We start from the raw sequence: 27,220 nt of genomic DNA, 5'->3' as shown, positions 1-27,220 counted from the left end.
TACATCCTGAGATAAGCACACTAATTTTATTCATTACGTATTTAATTACAGATTACTATTACAAAAAACTGGACTTGAAAAAACCTTAATTAGATTACCTACATACATCATATATCAGAAAAAACCGTTTTTGTATTGGTAATCTATTCAGTCTACTTAATTTCTACACAAATTAATGAGGTTAGCGTAATTTATAAGATGTACTGAGATGTCTCACGCTCAAATCGCGTCAATGCCCACTATATATATATATATATATATATATATATATATATATATATATATATATATATATATATATATATATATATATATATATATATATATATATATATATATATATATATATATATATATATATATATATATATATATATATATATATATATATATATATATATATATATATATATATATATATATATATATATATATTAGAGCTTCTTATTTCAAAGAATTGTCTTTTTTTTTTAGTAGGAATTTGATGTAAAAACATATAGTTTTTAATATTATTTATTTGATTCATATTTCAAATAATTTCAAATTTCTCTTTTAGTATAGATTTATTTTTTGGCTATTCTTATCTCAAAAATTATTTCTTTGTTTTCAAAGAATTGCCTTATATTTTCAATAGACCATTTTCAAATTAATTACTTTTTTTTAAATTTAAGATTCTAAGGAATACTGTTTTCCCTCTTCTAGAATATCTATAAGAAAAATGATAACTAGTTCTCAGTTTCTGTAAGGTTGCATAATCTAAAGAGTTTTTTTTCCTCATGTGTAACATCCTAAGTTATAGGAACCCTTCTGTGTTTGAAAATCCTATTCTTATCAAAACGATGATGATGAAAATCTTATTTTCACCAAAACAATCAAATGGCGGTGTTTCATATTTAGTGGTGGTACGACATCTGAGGACCACTTGGTCTATGGCGCAAGAGCCGTAGCGTTTGCGGTCTGTGGCATGGCGTTCCTGGCGAGAAGCAGTTGCTTCCTGTACGCTAGTCTCTCCTTTGCGAAATCCTTCAGGCTACGGCCGAAGTCCCAGAGTGTGACTGGAAAAGAAAGTGATAATAGTAAAAATAATACTAATAATTTAGGCGAATCGGTATCCCCCTTTCCCTAGTTATAAAGAGAAGAAGAAGAATCGGATGGTTCTGTCTCCCTTGGGACGTGGTTGCTCTTAAACTGGTCTTTTGTAATTCCTAACATCACGATCTAATATCAGAGGAAAGTACCCTTGACAATTCGTGAAATGAACAAAGAAAATCATCAGGCAATTATTGAGTATCGTCGTTCTTCCGAAGTACTTGAATTTCAAGGGGACTGGGAGATTTAGACCCATAAATACGCAGGTCCGTACAGCTTCCTTCGCTAAGTATGAAGCGTTGTCATAATAGTTCCCAATTCATGATATTTATGAATAAGAAGCAAAGTCTGTAAATGTGTGGGAGTGCAACACATGATAACTTGAGAGAGAGAGAGAGAGAAAGAGAGAGAGAGAGAGAGAGTGTGTGTGATTTCGGTGACTTCAGATTGTAATGATTGTTCTTGAATTTTGTTTCCCTAATTCTTTATTATCACTGTAAAGTTGAGAGAGAGAGAGATACCTCAGACTATCATAACTGTTTTTTAACCTCTTTTATTCCTATTAGTGTGAGATATGAGAGAGAGAGAGAGAGAGAGAGAGAGAGAGATACCTCAGACTATCATAACTGTTTTTTAACCTTTTTTATCCCTGTTAGTGTAAGATATAAGAGAGAGAGAGAGAGACTTTAAATTTTCATTGCCGTTTTGTAACCTTATTTCTTTATGTTTATGCGTCCAGTGTAAAAGAGAGAGAGAGAGAGAGAGAGAGAGAGAGAGAGAGAGAGAGAGAAACAATAGCAATTTCGACATTGTCGATCAACTTACTGAGCAAACTCATGTCGAACCCTTTTGCCTGGCGATCCGAGTCACCTGATACGGATACGAACGTGGCTGTGAAACTCAGTTCGGTATCGTCCATCCTGACCATCTGGGCGCCGTAGTCGGAAATATACACATCGCACAGTGTGCTGCGGTAACAAGAGAATGCTTCATTTATTTTTATTTCTTATATGTCAGTCTGTTTGTTAAATAGTACGGTGAATATCATAAAAATCTTCTTGAAACAGCGTGGATAAAAAAAAAAAAACGCTCGCATGCGCTGTAAGCTACCCAAGAGAGAATGTCTACCAAACTACGGAACATGTAACCATCAACAATAAACTTTGAAAACGTACAAGGCTTTTACACTTCTGCTGCTATAGTTTATAAGGACGTTATTATCCAATTATCCTCCATACTTCACAAAGAGACAGGGTCAACCTTTCCTCAGGCGTAAAATGAAAGCACAAAACACTACTCACTTTCTATAGAGAAAGTCTACCACACTACGGTACTGGACTTTGAAAATGTAAAGAATTTCATACTTCTGTTGCTAAATAACTAAGTTGTTATCCATGTTCCCTTCACACGTCACAAATGAATGGGTCAATCTTTTCTTGCGTGAAAAAAAAAGACTACTCACTCTCCATAAAGAATGTCTACCAAACTGCGGTCCTGTAATTTGAAAATGTACGATGATTTCGTATTTCTTTTGCTACATAATCAAGTTATTATCCACTTTCCCTTCGCACGCCATGAAGAATAAAAGGTCAATCTTTTCTTACGTGCAAAATGAAAAAACAAAACACTGTGCGTCTTACTCAGGATTGGTGATATCTCCCTCCGTTTTCAGCCGATCGTACTGGCAGTTAGAGTCGTCGTATATTTCGGAGTCGGAAGAGAAACTTATGTCCACCGTACCAGGATTCTCCAACTGCAAGGTTAGGAAAGCGATGAAAAAACTATAACAGCATTCATTTATTTATTTAGTTAGTTATTCATCTGTTTGCTTTTATATATATGCATATATATATACATACATATATACAAGTTGTTTGTTTATATTTTGGTCTGCACCTCAACTTTTACTTACCCTCTTTCTATTTTGGATGTTTTAGGTTCTCTTTTAACTCAGTTTAGATAGGTCGTGTCCGTCCTTATAGTGATTTTTAAATTATTTTTTTTTATAAGATTTTACGTTATATTTTTGTAAATTACAGCCTTGAAGATGCAATGAGATACTGCGAAACGCCGTCGGCAAAATAAACTATTGTTTTATACATATATATATATATATATATATATATATATATATATATATATATATATATATATATATATATACAGCAATACCTCGATCTTACATGCTTCAAGTTGCGCAAATTCACAGACGTGAACTTGTCATTGGAACCTAACTAATTGAAAATGCGATTTGCCCTGACCTAGAAACATTACGAAAAGAAAAGTCCACTGAACATTCTGGGAAGTCCCTAACCTAGAAACATTACGCAAAAGAAAAGTCCACTGAACATTGTTTATGGGAAGTCCCTAACTAGAAACATTACAAAAAAAAAAAGATCCAATGAGCATTCATGGAAGCCCCTAAACTAGTTTCTGGGAATTCCCTAATTTAATTTTTGGGATGTCCCTAAAGTAGAAACAGTACGAAAAGAAAGTCCAATAAACATTCTGGGAAGTCCGTAAACTATAAACATTATAAAAAAAAAGTCCAGTGAACATTCTGGGAAGTCCCTAAACTAGAAACAGTACGAAAAAAAGTCAATAAACATTCTAAGAAGTCCCTAACCTAGAAACATTACGAAAAGAAAAGTCCACTGAACATTCTGGGAAGTCCCTAAACTATAAACATTACTAAAAAAAACTCAGTGAACATTCTGGGAAGTCCCTAAACTAGAAATATTACGAAAAAAAAAAGTCCACTGAACATCCTGGGAAGTCCTTAAAACTAGAAGCATTACCAAAAAAGTCCCCTAAACATTCTGGGAAGTCCCTAAACTATAAACATTACAAAAAAAAATTCAATGAACATTCCCGGAAGTCCCTAAACCAGAAACATTACGAAAAAGAAAGCCAAAAGACCTATAGTATGTCTGACGAACACCTATATACAAACGAACGCAAGCTGATACTCACGTATACATTGAGCACGCAAGTGCAACCGTCGGGGTAATCGCTCGGATAGTTGGGCGAATACCAGTGTAGGGTGAAAGTTTCAGCATTGTAGTTCGCTAGGTTGAGGTGGATATCTTCACTGCAACTGCCACAGCCTGAAAGACAGGGGATGGTGCTTATCTTTCCACTATGCCGAGAGATAATTTGGTGTTATTTTGGCTTGATGTCTACGAGTCACCTATACTCCGAGGTTCTAGTACTACAAATGGTGGAAGCTCCTTGGAACGCCGTGTTTAGTACTAGCCCCTCGGGGGTCAAAGTATTATATACACCCATTTCTATATTGTGTGGTCGACAAATTATATTAATAAACGATATCTTTGTGCGGGGGTCTACTTTACATTTACCATGAGGTGTTTAGTACTAGCATCTCGGAGTAGGTGACGCGTAGATAACAAGCCAAAATAGCACCGATAAGTTCGTGTAGTTTAGTGGAAATGTGAGCTTAAATAATGAAGGATACTGGTAAAGGATGCTTAATCCTTCCACCGTTCACTTCTCCCTCTTCTGTGTCCGCCATACTCGACAAACCTTATAAGTACTCAATCCATCAAGAGAGGAACCTAATCATTAGTTTTCGCCTTCACTGTAGGATGGGATAGTGTCACCAGTGCACCTCATATGTGGTGCACTGTAGGCATTACTACTTAACAGTTACTGCTTAATGTAACTTGAGTTTTCTCCCAGTTTCACTTCTTTAGATCCTTGTACTTCATCTCATTAATTTCCTGGATCTCTTAATCTTGCTGTCCAGCCACTCTAACTCGCTCTTTTCTCTGAGCGAGTGGCAAAATAAGATAACTAAGTAATAATAGGAGACACAGATAATAACGAAAAAAGGAATAAATAAAGGCGAAAATTGTGTTAATATAAGTTGGTTCCCCCATAAATGTTCAGAAAGGATCATTCTTGAATTTAAAGTATATTTCATCTCAGAACCAGGTACTCCATGCCCTTAATCTTTGCTTTTATCTATAATCTGATATTTCTAAGTTATTTACTTTTAAGTATTGTCTATAGAAATCATTATCTATCGCTTCCCCCACTGAATTTAATAGACTGAGGAAATCTCAACTACTTTCAACTACTCTGGATAGTCTTATACAGATTTTATGACATGAAAAGTCTACAAATAGACTAGACCGATAACGAACGTGACATAAGTCTGCAAATAGACCGATAATGAACGTGACATAAGTCTGCAAATAGACCGATAATGAACGTGACATAATTCTACAAATAGACCGATAACGGACGTGACATAAGTCTACAAACAGACCGATAACAGACGTGACATAAGTCTGCAAATAGGCCGATAACGGACGTGACATAAGTCTACAAATAGATCGATAACGGACGTGACAAAAGTTTGCAAATTGACCGATAACGGACGTGACAAAAATTTACAAACACATCGATAACGGACGTGACAAAAGTCTACAAGCAGACCGATAATGGACGTGACATAAGTCTATAAATAGACCGATAACGGAGTGACATAAGTCTATATATAGAGCAATAATGGACGTAACAAAAACTTACAAATAGACCGATAACGGACGTAACAAGACCTACAAATAAACCGATAACAGTTACAAAAACTTACAAATAGACCGATAATGGGCGTGCGGAAAAGCACAAAAAGACCGCTAACGGACGTGACATAAGTCTACAAACAGAGCGGTAACGGACGTGACAACAACATACAACTAGACCGATATCGACAAAGTGTAAACAAGTCACATAAATCAGCAGCGGCGCCATCTACGTCACATTCGTAACATCCATCATCATCTAAATGGACTCCTTCCACATTCATTAATGCATCACCTTCCTCAAAAAAAAAAAAAAAAACGGGGACATGGAATTCTCTATGATTGATCGCTTATCATTAAAGCATTACTCACATTTAATCAATGCAAATCTTCACTGTTCTATTAATCATGTTAATGACTGCGCAGGTGTTGTGGCCTTAACGTGAAACATATAAAGAATAATTTGGTTATGGAACGCCTGGTACTATGTACTGTACTCCTTAGCAGCTTCGTTTATTTCGTAAATAAATTATGTGACTTCAAACCGGTTTGTTATATGGGCCTATGAAGATTTCAGATGGCGGTTCCCCCTCCCCCATGATAATATAAAAAAGAATAATTGTGAATACTGAACAACCCTAAAACAGTATGGCGTAAGCTTCTATGGACGGTGCTTTTATTGAATATTGAGGTTTTCAATCTGAATTTTTATAGCTTTAGGTATTTATGTTAAACCAGAAGATAAGAATATTCAAGACTTTTTTAAGATAGAGCACAATGTACCCTTGATATATATTACTTTAAGAAATATATATATCTATCGCCATATCAGAATTTTTTTATGCAAGATTTGATTCCGTTTCCCTTTTTGCACGCAGTACTCTGTTATCCTACAAAATTCTATATAAAGTAAACTATCACTCACTTATCGACGTGGTTATGCTCCAAACACCAGATCGATAGCTTAAACTAAAAGTGATAGGCCTATTATTCGATATCTGGACTAGACTAAGATTGTGTTCGAGAGCTTACTCTAGACTACCCGACGCAATATCTTTCATCCTTTACGAAACGGACTTTAAAAAAAACACAAAATACAATCCACAATATTGTACAGTAAATATCTTTTTTTTAACTGTTTCATATTTCATTAGCAATCTCTATCACTGAAGCCTAGGTTAACCTAACATAGCTCTATCGAATCTTGATGGAAGTTTTGCAGTCTTTTCGAGGAGTTCTTATTTAACTATATGTATTGCTTCGTTGTGCTCGCGAGCCTTGACTTTACACCTTATTTGTATTGAAAAAAAATTATATTAGACGTTTCCTGAATAAATTATTTAAATTTTTCTGGTTACCAAAGATTGTAGTAAGCATTAACTGGTGCATTTGCACATATACACACAGATATAGAAACGAAATGTTTGTATAAAGATGTCAGTTTAATGCGTCTTATGTTTTTTATTTGGTTTGTATCTTTCTTTACTTGTTGGAAACTTTTAGAGAGAGAGAGAGAGAGAGAGAGAGAGAGAGATCCAAGCACTGATCATCTCAGTGTGGCATTTACCTAACTTCCGCTTATATTATGAACAATTTTTTTTCTTTAATTCAAAGTTAGAAGATTGATTCAAATCACCCTGGTGTATATTTCCATATAATATTTTAATATACACTTTCATATAACTGATGAGCTCACCCTTTAAAAAAGGAGAATATTACGAAAGGAGACAATTATGCTGACAGTTTTAGATAATATAACGGGAGCAATAAGAAAGGTTATGTAAAAGTGACTTAACTGCGAAGTAGGAAACGGTTTCAACATACAGTAGTACTATTACCTGATTTTTCAAAGGAAAGCAACTTACCTCCGGAAGCTTGTGTTGTTTTCTTTGTGGTAGTTGTTGATGTCGTTGTTGTTGTAGCAGGCTTTGTTGTAGTAGTTGTTGTTGTTGTAGTAGGATTTGTTGTAGTGGAAGTTGACGTCGTTGTTGTTGTAGTAGGCTTTGTTGTAGTGGAAGTTGATGTCGTTGTTGTTGTTGTAGCAGGCTTTGTTGTAGTGGACGTTGTTGTTGTTGTTGTAGCAGGCTTTGTTGTAGTGGACGTTGATGTTGTTGTTGTAGCAGGCTTTGTTGTAGTGGACGTTGATGTTGTTGTTGTAGCAGGCTTTGTTGTAGTGGACGTTGATGTTGTTGTTGTAGCAGGCTTTGTTGTAGTGGACGTTGATGTTGTTGTTGTAGCAGGCTTTGTTGTAGTGGACGTTGATGTTGTTGTTGTAGCAGGCTTTGTTGTAGTGGAAGTGGATGTTGCTGTCGTAGGCACCGGTGTTGTAGAAGTCGACGAGGTGACAGTACTGGACGTGGTTGTCGTAGAAGCTGGGGTTGTAGTCGTCTTTTCCGGGGTGGTAGAAGTCGTCGAGTTCATCAGGATAGTGCTTGTCGTAACTGTCGTCGTTATGATTGTCGTAGTCGGTGACGTAGACGACAAAGTGGATCCGGGAACTTTGCAGTGACATCTCCTCCCGTCAATGATGGAGGTCTCGATGACGTAACCTGGCCTCTGTAACGATTTTTTCGATTTAAATAGAGCAAACAAGCCTCTAACGTTTAGATTTATGTTAAATGCGTTATATAAAGCTTTTTATACCATATTACAAATCTAAGAACTCACCAAATCCTGGCTCCATTCTGCTAATTCCTGCTGGAAATTCGCCGTCCCTCCTCTTGCGAAAAACGCCGCGATTCCGAACAGTAGCGCCAACGCCTGCATTTTAAGAACCTCTGGTACCACCTTTCGTTGCTCGAATCTTTCAACGGAATGTGGAAGGATCTTCGTTAATTTCCCCCTCTGATGTAGATCTATAGTGATAAATATATCCCAGAAAACTGCAACTAGATTCTGTATATGTAAACAAAAGCGTTTGAAGCTATAAAAGAGGAGTAAAATGTTAACAAAGCATGATGCTCTATCAGTTCAGCTTGCATATTGCTCTGTGAGTTTAGTTCTCGACTCACGTTATCTGGTATATGCTACCTGTTTACGTTTGTTAAATGGCACAAAAACCTAAGGACCTTTTCATCAGTTTATGAAAAAAATTCCTGCAATTCCACTCTTCATATGACAAAGTATTTTTTATCCTCACTGGAATTTGCAGCCTAAATGTAGATACTAAAAGGAAGATAATTCCAAGGCACCTGTCTAGTATTGGAAAATGGAGTGCTGCATATATTTTTCTCTTATCTGAACAGAAATTTTCGTCATTTGGCTTCATATTTTTGCTGTTTTAATACTAATGAACTCAATAAAAACTTTCTACAATATAGAGAAAAAATCTAGACTAAACATCTTGACCAAATACTAAGAGGCCTATTAAACATGAAATATTCGTGTTGATCCAGACAAGATGCCCTTACATATGCACTTCTTAACAGCAAATCAAGCAATGTATGTGATTTTTTACAAGGTCGGCAGCAAAGGAACTCAGGTTTACCACGTGGCAAGGTTGAAAATGTGCCAACCAACCGTTTCTCCTCTCCTGCCAAGCTTTGAAATTCCCTCACTGACTTCTCTCCAACTTTCTTATCTATTTATTTATTTATTTATTTATTTATTTATTTTATTTATCTATTTATTTATTTATTCATTCCCTTGGCAAAGTTCCTTAACAATAATTTTTGGCAGACGGCCTAACACTCGAAAGTAAATCAAATTCTCCGTACAATGAAATCTTCACGATGACATAATGAGGCAAATAGGGGCTTTAGGCCTTAACAGCAGGGGAAAGGGTTTACACCACTGACATTATTTAGTTATTGTTGATGTTAGCAAGGTGGGTTGTGGCTTAGTACAAATAATGTTCAACGCGTCTGACTCCTAGACTTGGAAGGCTCGACTCAAGAGGACTTTATTGATTAAGACACTAGAAATGAGGTTACATCAATATATCTGAGTCATGAAGATATGCCAAGTAAATGAACACAATTCAAAACCTCTGTGGGCTATTTTAGAAGGCTGGTATATGAAAGTAATCCAGATAATAAAGAATACTCGTAAATTTTCCCTAACAAAAGGGAACCTGCTTGGAAAAATCTCGTCCTCTTAAGATTATTCACTTAGACACGAGCAGTGATACACTAGACCTACGTATGGAAGCCCTAGTGCAATTTCGTCGTGAAAATAAGCAACTCTTCGGAGGTAGAAGCCTTTCAGTAAACCACCAAAAACAACACAAAAAGCCTCTTACCTCTCCGAGTCCAAAACTGGGAGAAACGACGCACTAACTAGACCTATGTGATCTCCCAGCTGTAGTTTCAGCGTCAAAATAAGCAACTATTTAGAGGTAAACGTCTCTCAGTAAACCACCAAAGACAACACAAAAAACCTCTTACCTCTCCGAGCCCAAAGTTGAGAGAAATGACGCGCACTTTCTCAACGGTTCCTGGATGTCTCATTTAAACCGAGGTAACGGACTGCCTCGAAGGTGGGGCCATTTTTCATCCGCCAGCAGGTGAAAGGTTTAATTCATATGGAAAATTTATAAATACATATTTTTATATCCTCATTAACTCTAATGTATACAGTCTCTTTGAGGGCTATATTTTATGGCCGTCAAGTAAAAAAATGGTCATGTGTACCTTATGGTATAATTTAGCTTTCATTAATAACAGCTTTAACCGTTTTAAGTAGCCTATGATGAATTCCCTTGTAATATATAAAGTGATGGGAGATGACGATGAATTATTTTGCTCTGAGTGACGAAAACTTCGCGAATTCCATAACGTTTGGCTCCAAATCCACGCTGCGTTAAAAATATGATCATAGTAATCAAAGATATATATTGTTAGCACCGTTGATTGTCTCCTAGAAACATTACAAGGATTATTTAATGTGTGCTGAGACGCTCAACAGAAGCAATTTTCCTACTGGGATTGACGGTAGTACTAATTCATAAAGGTATGATCATGGTAAAGAATTTATACTTTGTATAACACCTAATGTGATAATAATAAACATCAGAATCTTTTGTTATGATACTAAACAAAAATGATACGGACATTTCGGAAGAACCGACTGAAACTCACCTCTAGACTAACTAAAAAGGTTTTGAGATTTTTCTCACACACATTTCATATTGAGACACTCGAATACTTATCAAAGAAATATAAACTTTTGAAGATATTTTGGTACTCAAACATAACTCATAACGAGCTTTTATGTGAAGTTATGATGACATGTTGGCCTATGCTTGATCACACTTATGTGACACGTGATGCATATGACCACAGCTACTCCGGTTGGTCATCCCTGGTGACTTTGGTCAATTTTATCGTTACCTGGGGTCATTCGTTGAGACTTTTGATCTTGAAGGTGGAACCATTTATTGTTTTAAAAGTTTTTTTTATATAATATAATAAGCTTTACTATCCCAGATGGTGTGTCTAAACCCTGTCGCTGTGAAAAGAACTGTGAGGAAGAAGGCCTACCGTCTTTCAATGGTTATTTTTGTAGTATAATCTGGAACCATTTTATGGAATAATAAGATTAAGCTACACACTTTTGCTTTGTCCTCTTCAAATATTCAGAAATGATGGACTACATGTTATGCTTATAGAGGAGGATATAGGGTTAAAAGTGTTTGATAAGGTAATCTAATATGTTTTTTTGAAAGGACGAGTAGTTCAAGGCTGGATAAAAAGAACCTCCATATTTATTATAGATAATAAAGACTGATGTCTTCGTTGTCAGAATAAAGATACTGGACGTATATTTCTCTGATGACCACCGAGAACGCCTTTATTTCAACCGGAATCACTTTAAGAGAAAAATAAACCAGAGAATCAAAGTATTAGTATAAAAAGACGCCTGACATTTGTGCAGAAAAACATAATTGTTAACCTCGTTCATGAGTTGAAAAATTTGGTAATTGGGACATATCTATCCTATGACGAGGGAACTCTGCAGAATGCTAGAAAATAATCTTTGGAAGTACATGGTATAATTGGTAATCATCCTCACTAAACAAGAAACAGGGCAATTGGCCTGGTAGTGTGTAAATAAAAGGGTTTCTTAATCATGCAGACATGCCGGTGTCATTTTAAAAAACCCACATTTTGAAAACGTTATCAGTAAAATAAAGATCTTGTATCATTGTATTAATTCTCCGCAGAGCGTTTCAAAACATGATAAATATAACTTAGATACATTTTATTGCACGATTAAACTTGGCGGTTGACCCAGTAGTTCTGATTTCCGCCACTTTGAGCGCCACCAACCAGAGCCATCTTTCACGAATCATAGATACACAAACGCCTTAGCTGGAGACTTGAAGGCGGCCATATTTAAAGATACATAATTTAAACCCTATGATGTGATAAAGGTAGGTACCTTTATATAATATTTTTTATTAGCTATCGGAGACATTTAATAAAAGTATGGTTAATGGCATCACAAACTAATTTTTTACCAGATATATGAACAATATTCTTGTCATCACCAATGGTAGGCTACCTTTTGTAAGATGTATTTTCGTACCAGGCAATTATTGTTTAGGTTAAACCACTCATTTATGTGTTTCCATGCTTATAAGTCTAGGATAGAATTTTTCTTGCATTAATATCAATCTCGATTGTTTTTTCTTTATTTAATTACGGTATTTTCGACGTCTTCGGTTATTTTCACCAGGAATTGTTGTGCATCACAATGCTGAACCCTGATTGGTTCCATTGTTCTGGTTTCCACCAATCACGTCGGACTTTGGGAACACTGGTTGGTTGAAAGAACCGGCTTCAGTTCCTCGTCATGGCCCGGAGAGTGTAATTCTACTACCTTTGTGTTTCAGATGGTTTTTCTGCTCTATGGAAGAATTCACTGTGATTTATTTATAATGTAAGTCCTTAACGTTTCTGGCGTTCATTTTGGTTAACAAATTTGTCGTAATTTAAAGATATTGGACCCAATTGTATCCTGCAATTGTGATGGACCCCGGAACTGGGAAGCCGGCATTTTGGGTAGGGGGAAAGTACAGAACCGGTGAAGTAACACATGAATTATATTGTACACACCCCTTAATAATTCTACAAGTTCATATTCTTGTTATGGTAAGGTATATTGAACGTTTTTAAAGTGATATCACTTAAGTAAGGACTTGATGACCTAGGTCACGTAAGGCTGTATTCGAGGGGGAGACGGCCATTGGTCCTGCCACCGTTAGGTTGTAAACCTAACCTTATTTGAACTTTGGAAATGTTAAGCTAAAGTTTTCCAGCCCCAGACCTGTTAAGGACGCGCCACCTTATTTTCGGCTAGGTTAGAATATCCAATTTGCCCCCCCCCCCCCCCGACCCAAAAACCCCCTTTTCCCACTGTGGCCCCCAATGCCTGTAAGGTCCAGTCAGCATTAACATTTGCATTAAGTAAAGACTATTTAAGAATTTGGGAAAAAATTAAGAATTACCAAATTAACATTAATGTTCCAGGGTTAAAAATTGTTGTATGGGCAACTGTAACCCTACCCCAAGCCCCCTGTCTTTGGGAAATGTGCGATTTTTTGGATTGTGTTTTAGGATGACGAACTGAATGCTGGCCCATAGTACTAAAGGGTAGGCCTAGTTGATTTGTCAATTGTAAGGTAATTTTATAACCAGTTCTAGGTTGTGCAATATCCTAGGAAGCAGACTTGGGCCATTGCTCCTCCCCTCCCCATCCAATTTTGAAAAGTCTCTGAACCTAGGAATGGCAGCTAGGCTTGGTTTTATGAAATTTATTCACTTTCTATAGTAGTGAATATTGCATACTCAGTAGTATTTAGGCTGGTATAGACCTAGGTAAGAAATTGTGGTTGAAATACATTGTGTGCTTATGTAGCTGAGTCATATACTAAATCTGTGATTTAAGATGTATGCATTTTTGCATATTTAATTGAAGTTAACAATTATCACATGGATGACATATCCTAACATCTTTTGTGATTGGTTAAGTAACCCTGGTAGGTAGTGTAGGTCACTGGCAGTGCCATAATAAGTTGGAGACCAGGTAGTTAATTTTCATGATCTTGATAGTTTTTGTACCATGACCAGCACTGTCTTGGTTTTCATATATGTAACCTGAGCGTTGGGTACCAGCTGCATTACGAGACTTGAACTTGGTCTGTTGCTTTCAGCACGTTGCTAAGAGTATAATGTGTAAAGTATATTATGGATGGTAATTGATATAGAACATTAAACCATTATCTACTGGATTATTTGTAATTGGCCACAGGTTTCCCTTCAAACTGTCTTGATCACAGTCCAAGCCTATAGCCTATCCCCTGCAACCTTATTGCTAAGGGACAATAAATTTCTGTATTATGCTTTTATGTTGGAGTCAGTGTGTAGTACTTTATATGTTGTCAGTCATGAAAAGAATGCCTTTTGCATCAAACATGCATACCTACTTGTGATAGTGGTCGTGGCAATTATGCTATAAGATTGAGGTGTAATGCTGCAGCAAAATGCCAGGTTCCTTTCCTGGAATTATCCTGATATTCGTCCCATTTTTATTCGAGTTTTGAGTTTATTACATATGGTGGTTCTTTATACACAGCTTTGTTTCAATCTTGAAAAACAAGTATACATTTTTTAGTACAGTACAACGTACAGTATATGGCAGTCTTGAAAGGTAACCCATGTTTTGTTTCTTGCAAGGTAATGTACAAACTCTGTCATAACTTGGATTAGGTTGTGTCTGTGGATGTTAGAAATTTTGTAGTAATTTACAAGTATTAGTTGCTACAACTTGAGTTATTGGTAATTCTAAGCCGGCTGTCCGCGGTAAGCTAGGCTATGGCAGTTGACGTTGTCCTATGTTATTTTACTTGCCTTACAAGAATTTAAAGTAATATTTTGTCGGCCGGATGTAACTAAACTGTAATTGACCTTTGAAGGCTACACGACGGTACCAACGGGTCCCCTGCACTGACCTATACAGTTCAAAGGTAAATTACAGTTTAGCTACAGCCGACCGGCAAAATATTACCTTAAACTCTTGTAAAGCAAGTAAAATAACATAGAAAAACGTCAGGTGCCATAGTCTAGCTCGACTGGACACTATTCGAAGCTTTCGGTCGGGGCAAAGAAACGTAAACGGGTGTCGGAACGGCGCTTCGCGCCTTATCCACATTTTGAAATGTTGTTGGCAAGCTCTTATGTTCTGGCAGGCAGAATGTTGCACTGCGCATGCTAGCAACAGGGTTTACAGAAAATGTAAAAAGAATATTACTTTAAATTCTTGTAAAGCAAGTAAAATAACATAAGAAAACGTTAATTGCCACAGTCTAACTCACCGCAGAACACCTGCTTAGAATACTACTCTCTCAGTTGAAGAACTTGGAAGCATCGAGCTCCCTTATGACCGCACATGCGAGATAGGACCTGGAATCAGCAGTAGTAGTAATACTTGAAAATTGCCTTTGAAACGGTTCTTGTCCGTTTATTCGGCCTTTTTTTAACGCTTGTTTTTCTTGTTTCAAATGACATGGATAACGGGAAATACAGCAATAAGGTGCCCAAACCTTTTCCCAAGTTATTTAGCCCACCCAAAACCCCGAATCCCCAACGGGTCCCCCTTGCTGTTAGCTATTCTTGAAAGTGTTTTACCCCACCCATAACCCCGATTCCCCAGTTACTGGTAACTGATACCATCAAATCATGTGCCAGAAAAGTCTAGTTGGCAGTTTTATTTGAAAAGCAGTGGTTAATAATAAAAGCACAATGAATTCCATGCCGTGTTAGGTGAAGTTTAAACTTAATGGAGAATTTCTTAATTGTTTCCTAACTTTGTATTTTGTCCTCTGATATAGTATAGCACTTGGTAACTGTGGGCACATGTCCAGTTTCACCTCTGAAGTTTGTCTTAAATGTTTGACATAAAATGTCTCTAGTGCGCCACAGTAATTAAGTACAACAGTGGTTTAAGAAGGCTTGAGAACTGTATGTAACAGCCCCTGCTTATGTTAAACGATGTTTACTCTCAAGATACATGCTCAGTATTATTGAGAAATAGAAGATGGTACATACTTTGTAAGGTTGCATTATTATTAATTGGCATAGTAAGTTATCAGAATTTCTAATTTTATTGGCTTCTGTAGGAAGACAAAGGATGGTATTGTACTGTATAACATTTTAATATACAGTGTTAAACTTTAACCACATGAAAGTTGTAGGCTTAATGAACATTTTGTCTTCAGACCGAGGGGGGAAGGGGTTGGTAGTGGTGTCTGAAATCTGGTAGATAGTTGCTAATTGGAGCTAGTATTTTGTTCATAGTGTTACGGAACAATTGCCTATATGACATGATTGACAGATGCCTCTAGTGTTATAATCTGAACTTGATTCTATTTTACTTTGCTGGTGGTTGCAACTTGAAATACCTTTCTTAGCACACTTTAAACAACGAGGGTTATTAACAGGGTCCCTTCTTAGGCCTAGCTGTGTTGCTTGTTTCCATTAGTTTCCTCCCACCTATGAGCTGTCCAGCTTCTTTAACTTTACTCTATTTCCTGTTACCAATGTTCATTCCAGAGTGTATTCTTTGGATGAGCCTATGAGATTCAAAATGTGACAATTCTTGGTAAACTATTTAGATTTATACATGAGTGATTACTTAAGATTTAGTTTTTTAATACAAACTAAACCAAAGTCTGTATTCTTGGCTGTTTATATTTAAGGTTTGTTTCATTTGAAGATGACTAAAAGTTTATTTCCATTTCAGGTATGATCTGAGGCAGCACATTGACTGTATAGTATATCATTATGGAAGTATGAAGGGCAACTACTATATTTGCTGACATGCCCCATTCTAGACAATAAGAAAATAGACCCATGAATATCCTGTTGAGAGAATCTACACCTATTACAGTGAGTATTGGTAAAATTGCATTCTTAGTAAAAAAAAAAAAAATAGGGATTTGGAAAGTCTTGGTGGTAATGGATATTTTTTTCCCTTGTATGCAAGGTGAGAAGTATGAAATATGAATTATGTAATTGACATTATTTGAAAAAAAAAAAAAATGTTTGAAGGTTTTACTGTAATAGTGTACTGTTTCCAGGTCTTATCATTCACCTATGTCATCCTTATTTGCCAAATGCATAAGGGTAGAAGGTCAAGAGGGAGACAAAGGATTAGATGGCATGATCAGGTGAAGGAAAATTTTGAGGTGCTTAGTGGAGGAAGATGCGTTTATAGAAATTGTTTGGAGAAGATGCATCAGGACAATGACCCTTTAGATGAGAGATGGTAGCAATATGGTAAGGTTTGCTTTCATAGAAATGTATTTATATTTCAAATGCTTGTTTTTACAGATTACTAGGGAAGAAGCTTGGGAAAGAAAATTTGAGAACTAGCAAGGAAAGAGAAGGGCATATAAAACATGGAGCCTAGTATTAGTCATTTATTGTTAATGTGCGTGTTATGTTGTAGTAAAGTCATTCTCTTGTGAATTCTTCCTAGAGAAGAAATTTGGATGCAATATGCTTTGGGTTTTTTTATGCTGCAATTAGATACAATAGTCTGTCAGACAGTTCTGGCAGAAGACACTCAAATTAAAAGTGGGGGGGAGGATTATTTCTTGCAAGATTTTACACACATGGTTTAATTATCGGTTCCTGGATAAATGGGAGGTTTTGGAGTCAGGTTTTGTCCATTGAACTTATGTCAAAACAGATTTTGTAATGAGCTGTTTAGTGCGTATATGTGAGTGTATCTGGTAAAAGTTCATTAAAAACAGCATCCCCAAATACAGGTTAAGCTGAAATGAGGATGATCTGTCAGAATCAAGGGAAAGCAGTAGGGTGAGGTTTTTCTCATTGCTTGGGGAGTAGCATACCTACTGCTGTTTTGGAAGGCGCAATCAGCCAAAGCTTTCAATGATGGAACAGCAGGTTGATTATTTTACTATATTCAACAATCACAGTACTGTTGCATGCAGATGAAATTGTGTGAAACTGAATGGGTGGATAGATTCAGGAGAGGTGATATTTAAATGGGACACAGACTTCTAAAGGAGTCTTAATATGCGGGACTCGACTAAGTGATGGCCTGTTGTTTAGAGTAAAACATTCTTGTGCATGGGAAACCTCATGGAGTTGCTACAAGATTATGGGAAAATTTCATCGCTGACCCTGGGATTAATTTCTTCAAATCAGTTTTGGAGGGACATATAGTTGTACCTAAAACTACTATCAGTAATTCTTTGCATTTTGAGGGACCTTTGTTACTTGTCGTAACAAGGGACACGGTCTCGTCATACAGAGTATGCTATATACACTATACAAGTGTTCATTTATGTATTTGTATCGTGTCATAGCTGGTTAGAAGTGGTCATCATTCCCTCTGTCTGTTACTTGGTGCATTGTGAATGTCTGTACTGTTATTTGTGATAACTATTGGTAGCTTTGCTTTTGTCCAGTGTCCTTGTGAAGGTTGGTCACTGCGCAGCCATGACCTCAAACCTAGACTTTGCTGGCAAGTTTCCATCAGGTTGTGCTGAGGTGTTATTTCAAGGTGTGTTAGAGGCTATTTTGAGTGCAAATACTGTAATGGCTAATGTATGAAGATAGTGCACCCTCGTCACCTTTGAACATAAGTTTAATATGCAGACTGAGTTCAGGAGTAAATATTGGGTGTGGGATAGGTGACCCATTGGAGCACATGGAGGATTTTGCTCATTGCTAACCTTAGCTTAGCTAATTTAGGTGTCTTTCAGAATTTTGATTTGTAACTCTCACCCGACACTAGCGAATAAGGAATATGTTGGTTTGTTCAACAGATGAAACTGAATGTTACCTTTAAATTGTTTCCAGTGTTAGAAAAAGTTGATTAAAGCTTGAAGGGTGTACAGAAGCACAGGTATCCCATAATTTTTAATTAACCAAATCATAGAATTCTAAAAAGCTGCAATTTCATATATAAAGTATATGCATTATTGAGAAGACTTTTGGGCAGACCTTCTGATAGCTGAATAAATTTGCTTAGTGGTCTGGTTAAACTACTTAATGATGAGTAAAGTGTTATGATAATTAAAAAATGGAAAAATTTAGACCACATTCCATATTGTAGTGTTGGTATAATTTTACATCTGGATAAATTCAAGGGCTTGCATATGTTATATCGTGCAGAAGTCAGAGTAACTTCCTAAAACCCAGAATTGTGTTGCACCTATAAAATTTTTTGGTGACGTGTAGAAAATACTTAGTCAGATGTGATCATTGATCTTGCAAATTCTGCAGTGGATTTTTTTTAAATATGGAGAATACCATCACGATACAAAGAAAATCAGCATTGAAATGTTATGTATAGATTAATCCCTGAACCCAAAGACACACCTAATGATAAGCAATAGGTATGAGTAACAGTTCAGTACCTCAGATGATTGTATCTGTAACTGCTGTATACAAAAAAGTTATAGGGTAACAGTTAAGTGCTTGTAAAGAAACCATACCCCACAAGTATCACTGTTGCTTAGGTTTAGAAACTGTTATACCCATGTAACTTTTTAGAGAATTTGAAAATTGGCAGCAACCTTTTAACATTACCCAAACACTTGCTGACATAGTGCACCCTTAAGCATTGCCATTCATTTTTATCTGAAATTGTATTGGTATCTCCAGCAATGGTTATACAGACACCGCCCTACTTACAAACATTCAGATACAAACGGGATCGCAGATTAAAATTGTGTTCAGAGCGCTCCCCTTTGCCACCTGTAAGTTCAACTTTTGTATTGCGCACCTATTCTGAACATAGTTCTGTACATGCAGTGTATTGTCATAGTACTGTATATGCAGTGTATTGTTTCAGGATGAAGAAATATACAGTACTGTATTGACTATATCAAACTGTACTTAAACACAAGTACAGTAACCAACTTACAAACATTTCAATACACAAACGGCCATCTGGAATGTAACTGGTTCGTTTGTAGGGTGATGTCTGTGCCAAGGAAATTCTCAGTTGGTATATGGAAGGCAGTGAATTTTTTTCCCTTAGAGTTTTCCGTATGTATCTGTAATAGTAAAATACAGAAAGGCCTGCATCAAATGAGAGAAACCTGGGCCCAGCAAACCACACAAGCAATATAAGCCTAAACAGAGGGGGAGAATACAGATTTAAACTCCCCTCACATTGATGTAAAGGGCTAACTGCTCGTTATTTTTGGTATTAGACAAGTATAACAAGGTTTGTGTATTATGATTACTGATTGGATATATTTTCAAACCTATTATTTCATGTCAGATATGGGTTAGGTTTTGTGTTCATTTAGTAAGTGAACAGTTCCAGTTAGAACAAGAATTATCAAGGCAAGAATATTTTTAATGTCATGTTTGTAGTGTGATTGTTCTAATTCTTGTTTCATTACAGACTATTGGCAGATTTCAAAACAGCATGGGGTACTGCCCATCCTCATGATCAGCAATTTTCAAGTTCCCTTTTATGGCTCAGTAATGCAAAGAACAAAAACCTTCATTGGCTTAGATACATGTGCTTAGGGTGTGGGTAGAATTTTGCAGTCAGTAAATGTATGGTAATTAAGGGGCTATGCATTTTGGATAAATGGAAGGACATTGCTTATATGTTGTCCCCACAAAACCATTTTTTTTTTAAAGAAATATGATTAAATCCTTCATAATATTGTCATTATATTCTTAAAGTACTTGAACTAGACCACTGAATCACTGCTAAACTCAATTAATTCCTTCAGGGGTTGTTCATGAATTGCTAATGAAAGTATAGTTTGTTAAAGAAGTTAAGTGAGAAGAGAGGAAGAAGGCAGTATTTCTGGGGCCAAAGAGACATTGAGGAAAATCTGTATTGCATTGAGCCCAGCTTTCTGCCTTTTTCTACCTCCTCCATTTTGGTTTTATTCCAGGTCAATTGTAAGGTCATCAATTTGTGTACCCTATAGATTAATGATTTTTCCATGTTAGTGTTATCACTTCATGACGTGAGGTTAGATGTCAAAGTTTTCTCCCGTTGTCTTATACTAGTGCACTTTCTACTCCAAGTTCCTGTGGTTCAGGCTATGCCTCGCCCTTAACTTACATTCATACCATCTTGAACTTAATTTTACATGGTTTAATTTTTCACAGTTTTGCATGGTTTGATTTTCATTCCATCTTCTCTCTTTCCAGAATTATTGTAAGACCTTTTTAAGTGTCCACTGTTAATGTCCATCATCAGGTCATCTGCATTCAGAAATGACTGGTGGCTTCACTTTCTTCATTTCCTTAATTTCCTCTATGACTACGATTAAATATGATGGGCTCTGTGCTGATCCACGATGGACACCAACATTTATTTCCATGTGGTGTATATGCTACATTGTTCACTCAAGTTCTCTTATGGTAAAGTATCAACACTTGTTAGGCGAGTTTCTTGTGTCATTTTCCTTTTTAATACTTCACCTGAACGCCTTCCTGGGTACTTTGTTCCATGCTCTCCGGACGTATACTAACTTATAACTATTTCCGTGCATGATTCATCCTATTGCATTGGTGATTTTTGAACATAAACTTGCATCCACCACGACCCAGATTGTGGTTCAGCAGTCTTTCTTTATAGTACTGCTTTCAAGTGTCTTCTACCATTTCCGTCTTGTGACTTTACTTTTATCTACATATATTTGTTGATGTATGTCTCCTTAAAGTCTTTGCCACACTGATGATTTTGTGTTGCTATTTAATGACCTCCTCTTGTTTCAGAGGCATGCAATATTTGCTCATTTTAATAGGTATGTATTTCCATGTCAATTCTTGTCAAGACTTCGTGTACCCCTTCGGTAGTCTTTGTCCAAATCTAGTCTCCTTTTATTTCTTTTGAACCTTTATCGTAATCAAAAAATGCTTGAGGTTGCTCTGGTTACTAGTTCGTATGGTGTCTTACTGGTTCTTGATTTTCCAACTTGAGTTTTTTGTTTTGTTTTCAGCTCTATTTTACATCGTCCAATCTGTCATGCTCAAAGAATGCCAAGCATTTCCATTTGTGTGTGCTTTCATTCCTCTTAAGTCTGAATATTGTGTGAGACTTAGAAATTCTTATAATTCTAACAGGATAGCCTGTATTTCTGTTAGGCTCAGTGTCACACAGTTTTCTGGAACTTTTATTCTTGGTGTGACCAGTTAGCGAAATGATCTTCCTAATCCTGCTGTGGAGTTTTCGGAACTCGCAAAATTCAATATTGTGCAAATGCTTTTTGCTGAGCAGGCTGATGTGCCTCTACTTAGATTGTCTTAATTTACTTTATATATCCCATATGTATTGCATTACTTCTCTTTTCCAGTTCTTAATTTTTATCCATACCACTGCTATCCCTTACGGGGTCCTCAGGCATGTCATAACAAATCATTTATAACTAACTAAGGCATGTCATAGCTAATGTAAACATTAAAAATAAGTTGAGTTCCTGCTCATGTAAGCATAAAAGGAAATGAATCAGTCACACTAATGTGACCTATGAATATTTGATGATATAAGAAACTGGACCCATTCCCTGTATGCAGGGAAACACCAGATATAAAGTTTAAAAGTTGAAATTTGGTGGGAAAATTTTTAATTACACAATTATAAATTTTTAAGAACAGCAGCATATTATAAGTTTTATCCAGTGTCAATATAAATTTTGCTAATTAAAACAACCTTCATTCCACCCCATTAGGGTCCAGTGTTTTGACTCATTTGGTTAACATACCTCATAGTAACACAAGTAGTAATTTAAGAACATATCTTTGGGCAATCCCTATTGGGATTTAGCAGTATGACTTCGTGGTCTTGTTAAACTTCCATCAGTATAATTGGAAAGGTACCTTATTTAGCAACATTAACTCTGGATGTATTAAACTTTGTACAGTATAGGTATAAAGGTACCTTATCTATTTTTTGGTGGAATATTGTAAGTTTTCTTGTGTAATGTGTTGTGCTATTTGGACCACTAAATTACTATTTTGTTTTATAGTAAAAAGGAGCAGTTTTCAGTTTTGTGGGATGCTATATTTTTATACTTTGTTGGGGAAGAGCACCACTAAGTAATGTGTTAATGAACATTTTGATGGGTACCTCTTCTGTTGAATGTAATTTTTATATTCCATATATGTTGTCAAGTACTGTAAAATTTAGCTGGTGTATCATTTCAACTTTTTGTGTAACTGGTATTCATGGTTGGGAATATCTTTGATTATAAATTTTAGAACACTTATCAACTTTCAAGAATTTTATTATAAATTTTACAACTTATCAATCGTCAAGAATGAGTAGAGTTGTTATAGTTGTGCGAGATGTTAAGGTTTCATTGAGGAGCAGTGAATTGTGTCAACTTATCTCCATCAAAATATTACTTTTTGTATCTGCTGATGTTTTTTCACAAACTCATTATAACTTAGCATTATTGTGTGACTAAATAGACACTAATCCACTGTAGAAGGAAAACAAAACACCAGGCCTCGGTAGCTGGCTCATGTGCAAGGTCCCTCCGAGTTAACCAATTTCCTTATGACTAAGTACTGATTGCACCTTCTTGGATGCATGTCAAGCTTTCAGGAGTCTTCAGTAATCAGATGTAATGGATCCAACCCCCTTTAAACTTTGGCAGATTCTTCTTGAAACAGACTGTTTTTGACATACCTGGGTATGCCCCACGGGGAAAACTTTTTCTTGCTATTCTATTATCTTATGTCATGGTGCACTTGGTCTCATGGCTTCTCTTCCAACTTACCAAGATTAGTTGTTCATAGCAGTTATTGTGGCTTTGCTTTAGATTGGGTAGTTTAGATACATCTGCCATTCCTTTTGCTATTATTTTACTGCTTTTGGAACCAAAATTCCAAGAAATATTTGGTAGAGAAATCAGAACCTGCGTCTGTTGGGCATTGCTCTTTCGGTATGAATGATGCAAAATTTATTCTGATTCTCTTAGCTTGTTCTGCAGGGTCTACCCTGCAATTGCTCATTCATCAAGAATTGATTTTAATGTATAGGTTTCTTTTCATGACCAATGAGAAAGAACTGCTTGATCAGCTTCCTTGGAAGTGATACAGTCCTGCGAGTGTTTTGCCTCTAGTCTCTTAGCGAACTGGTTATCAGGAAGATATGTGAAAGAATTTTTGTGCATTGCCAATGGCATTCTTGCAGGCTTGGAACCTCAGATGATTTTGAATCCAACAGTAGTTGAGTGAAAGAAAATTGATTGGTTATCAATAATTCTCAGGTTTCCATACATCACACCTTTTGGCAGTCATCCACTTGTTTTGGTAAGGTTGAAGTAATGCTTTTGACCCTGTTTGCCCTTGGTTTATTAACATTTTCTGTCTCCAAATGTCAGAAGCTTCCTTGGTCTCTTGGAGCTCTTTCCACCTGGTTGGCATTGCAGTAGCTCAGTGCCCTTTGACCTATGTTAAAGAAATGACTGTATGAGTAATACAGTAAAATGCCTTTCTTACTTTCTTTTTTGTCACTAAATTGGCCAGCTTGTGATCTTGGTTTTTCAGCAGCTGGATCTATCTACACAAGAATAATTTGGTCAACCACCAGTGACAGTGAAGAAAAATTAATATGGTAGCAAATTAAAATGATTTGTTTTATTGTGTTCTTTAGTCTAAAGTGAATTCAAGTCTGAAGTTATACAGTCTGCATTTGTCATACTTACGTGACCCGTGTTCTGATGAATTACGCACAGGACCAAAATCCCAGAATGGAGAACAACATTCAGTTTTAACAACTTCAGGGATTATATGACTTTCAGCCAACAACTTTAGTTTTGGGACCATCTTGAAGGAACTTTTGTTGGAATTGTTGATCTTTTTGATTTATCCAGGTATTTAATTTTAAAGGTGTTGCAATAAGCAAGATCCAAAGGCCTTTGGACCAGCCCTTTTATAGTTGATGTTAACTCATTGATCTGGTTAAACTGTTAAACACTAATAACCCAAAAACCCCATGCTTGGAACGTGCCAGCCTACTGAACCCAGCTGTTCCTTCACAGTGGATTATGGTGTTTGAGACTTAGAATTACATGAGTTAGGCAAGGTTAAGGTAACATGCTATTGTAGGGAAAGTAATATTTTTAAAAGATTAACATTTTTACATTTGTTTGAGCTCTGGTAAAATACTTGTTTACCTTAAACAGGACCTCATTCTCTCCTTATGCCAAGTATTTCTTGCCTGCCTTGCTATATTTCCTTCTTGTTAGTGCCTTATTATATTTGCTACAAGTACAAGTTTCACCTCTCACATGAAGACAGTGGAGATGATCCCTACAAGATATTAAATTTGTAACAATACATTCCATTAAACTGAAGTCAAGTTTTTAATAGTTTTAAGGTTAATGGCTGATAATTGATGTCTCCAATTACAAACATTTTACATCGGATAATTTTTTTTTCAAATAAAATGTCTTGTGTTTTATTGAGAGGCAGTAAATACATTGTGCTCTCTCTCATACCAAAAGAAACCTGTGAATTTATAAGAAGCCTGAGTAGCCAGTGCTGGTTCCTTTGTTTCCTTTCAAGCTGCATACATTTATAAGGAGCTGCCTTTTAAATGCCTCCTGACCCTTGTGCAACTACTACTACTACTTTTTGATCTTTATTTTATATTTATCAAATTAGTTTTTTTGGCAAATTTTAAACGTGTTGGGCTTGTACGTTGTAACATTGTGGATCTTGCGTTCGTGCTGATTAAGCTTTGCTTACTGCTGTTGGGACTTTTCAGATTAATCTAGCATGTTTATTATTTTTATACCTACTTTGTCTCATTAATTATCCTCTGCAGGGGCTGGCTAATGCACCATCAGTGCACCTCGTGCAGTGCACTGTAGGCATTACTTGGGTTCCTTGCAGCGTCCGTTCAGCCCCTAGCTGCATCTGCATCCCTTTTCATTCTTTTCGCTGTACCTCACTCATATTCACTTTCTTCCGTTTTACTTTACATGCTCCTGACTTATGTTTCATAATGCAAATGAGAGAGCTTTTCCTCCCAGCACTTGGTCTTTGGCCACAAGTTCTGTATTCAATGCCATTTTCCATTAATAATTATCTTCACAGTGTACACCTTTTTAATTAGGGTCAGCCATTGAATCTTAAGGTTTGGTGCTTATAGCTTAACTGGTGATATTGAACCTTCATGCCCTGTAATCCTCACCCTTCATAGATATTTGTCCGAATCAAAAATTGGCAAGCGTAACTCGCAGATGTGCGTGTGTCAAGTACTGGTTGCCTTAGTGTAGGATGTATATGGAATAACTATTGGCAATAATCTTCCCAGCCCGAGAAGAACCCTAAAAGAGTTCAGAGGTCTGGTTAAACAAATCATTTATAACTAACTAACTGTTGGCAATAAGATATTGAGAAAATTAAATTCAAGTGCAGTTATAGTGTAGGATCTTTTCCTAGGAGGCAACCCCTCTAGAAATATTAATTATAGTTTCTACTGTATTCTATTCTTGTACATTCTCTGAAAGTGGTGTTTTGCCCTAGCTAAACAGCCTCCAACTTTTGCTGTATCCTGCCCCTTCACAGTGTGGTTCTTCCAATGCTTCTAATAACTATAGGAAATATTCCCTATAGGAGGGTGGTGCAGTGTAGGCGTTACTGAATGTTCTTTGCAGCATCCCTCTGCCCAAGCTGCTGCAACTTTCCTTCGTTTTTGCTCTACCTCCATTCATAATCTCTTCATCTTCCTACCCACCCTTTCCCAACACTTGTTTTATAGTGCAAGTGCGAGGTTATCCTCCTGTTGCACCTTTCGACTCAATTTCCTTGTCAGTGCTGAATAACCTCTAGGTCCCATTGCTTGACCTTTGGCCTAAATTCTATTTTCCATTGCATTCCTATAGAAAGTAGTGGTCGCTCATAGTTGCCGTACAAGAGTTAGTGAAGGACATGTCCATGCCATGTCCAACTTTCATCTCTCTGTTCTGAAACTAATGTAATTTCAGTTGTGTTTCTATCCTTGTATTGATGTACAGTATTGATATTCCAGAAAGCTTTGTTTCAGGTCGACGTCGTTTGTCATTTTCGCACTGATTTATGCCCACATACCCATAGAATCCACGAGGCTTTTGTACGCCGCACACTTTTTCTAATTTTTTGTGTCCATCTGCTGGTAGATATCCATCACTCCTGTCTTTCAGTATAAATTGTCTGCATAAAGTTTGTTCCTGCAATAAGTACAACCAATATTATCAGAAATAGGTTGGACTTTGCTCTTATTAACATCTCCGAATCTGGTAATAAGTTAGTTGGTGTTATATGTTGACTTCGAGATATATTCAATGCTGTGCAAGGAATCTTGGTACTGGTTGTAATGTTTGAGGTTTGGCCAACCTTGGAATTTTGCAGGAAGGCAAACTTTTGAGGATCTTTATTTGATAGGTTAACTGATTTGAATTATTGGTCCCCATTTTCCAGCTTAATAATTGAAAAAGATCCATGGGTGCCAATTTGAATATTCTTCAGTCTCGAACTACCATTGGCATGGGACTGTTGCCTACACATTCATTCCTATTATTGTAATCCCGTTCGTAATCTTAATTTCCCGCTCTCTAACGGGTGTTTAACAGTTTG

At 36.5% G+C, this 27,220-nt stretch overlaps 1 protein-coding gene and 1 long non-coding RNA gene across 4 annotated transcripts; one reads left to right on the top strand and one right to left on the bottom strand.

Annotated features, from left to right (window-relative positions):
- Nucleotides 1–476: 476 nt before the first annotated feature.
- On the bottom strand, nt 477–10,128 carry LOC136852419 (salivary glue protein Sgs-3-like). 3 transcript variants are annotated; one of them, XM_067127040.1, is made up of 7 exons: nt 10,022–10,128; nt 8,304–8,439; nt 7,502–8,192; nt 4,063–4,196; nt 2,730–2,842; nt 1,915–2,057; nt 489–1,055 (listed from the first exon to the last, which is right to left on the bottom strand). In XM_067127040.1, exons 2-7 carry the CDS (start codon nt 8,400–8,402, stop codon nt 928–930), a joined length of 1,308 nt encoding a protein of 435 aa, XP_066983141.1. In that variant the 5' UTR covers nt 8,403–8,439; nt 10,022–10,128; the 3' UTR covers nt 489–927. The 3 variants fall into 3 exon arrangements, with proteins under 3 accessions (XP_066983143.1, XP_066983141.1, XP_066983142.1); XM_067127041.1 differs by lacking the exon at nt 10,022–10,128 and adding an exon at nt 9,877–10,011; XM_067127042.1 differs by lacking the exon at nt 1,915–2,057 and having other exon boundaries at nt 477–1,055.
- Nucleotides 10,129–12,325: 2,197 nt separating this feature from the next.
- Nucleotides 12,326–20,266, top strand: LOC136852418 (uncharacterized). The gene is made up of 4 exons (XR_010857133.1): nt 12,326–12,518; nt 16,380–16,525; nt 16,717–16,915; nt 20,028–20,266. It is a non-coding gene; the product is annotated as an uncharacterized lncRNA (long non-coding RNA).
- Nucleotides 20,267–27,220: the final 6,954 nt, after the last annotated feature.

Source organism: Macrobrachium rosenbergii, chromosome 25, assembly GCF_040412425.1.
Source record: "Macrobrachium rosenbergii isolate ZJJX-2024 chromosome 25, ASM4041242v1, whole genome shotgun sequence".
Classification (NCBI taxonomy): domain Eukaryota; kingdom Metazoa; phylum Arthropoda; class Malacostraca; order Decapoda; family Palaemonidae; genus Macrobrachium; species Macrobrachium rosenbergii.
This window is presented reverse-complemented; position numbering and strand designations above follow the sequence as displayed.

Bases quoted from the DNA above. Each gene is read 5' to 3' on its own strand.
- LOC136852419 (XM_067127040.1), bottom strand. From the start codon at position 8,402: ATGCAGGCGTTGGCGCTACTGTTCGGAATCGCGGCGTTTTTCGCAAGA. The intron at 2,058-2,729 runs GTAAGACGCACA...TTGTTACCGCAG, and splicing joins GGAGATATCACCAATCCTGA to CACACTGTGCGATGTGTATA. The intron at 1,056-1,914 runs GTAAGTTGATCG...TTTCTTTTCCAG, and splicing joins GTTCGACATGAGTTTGCTCA to TCACACTCTGGGACTTCGGC.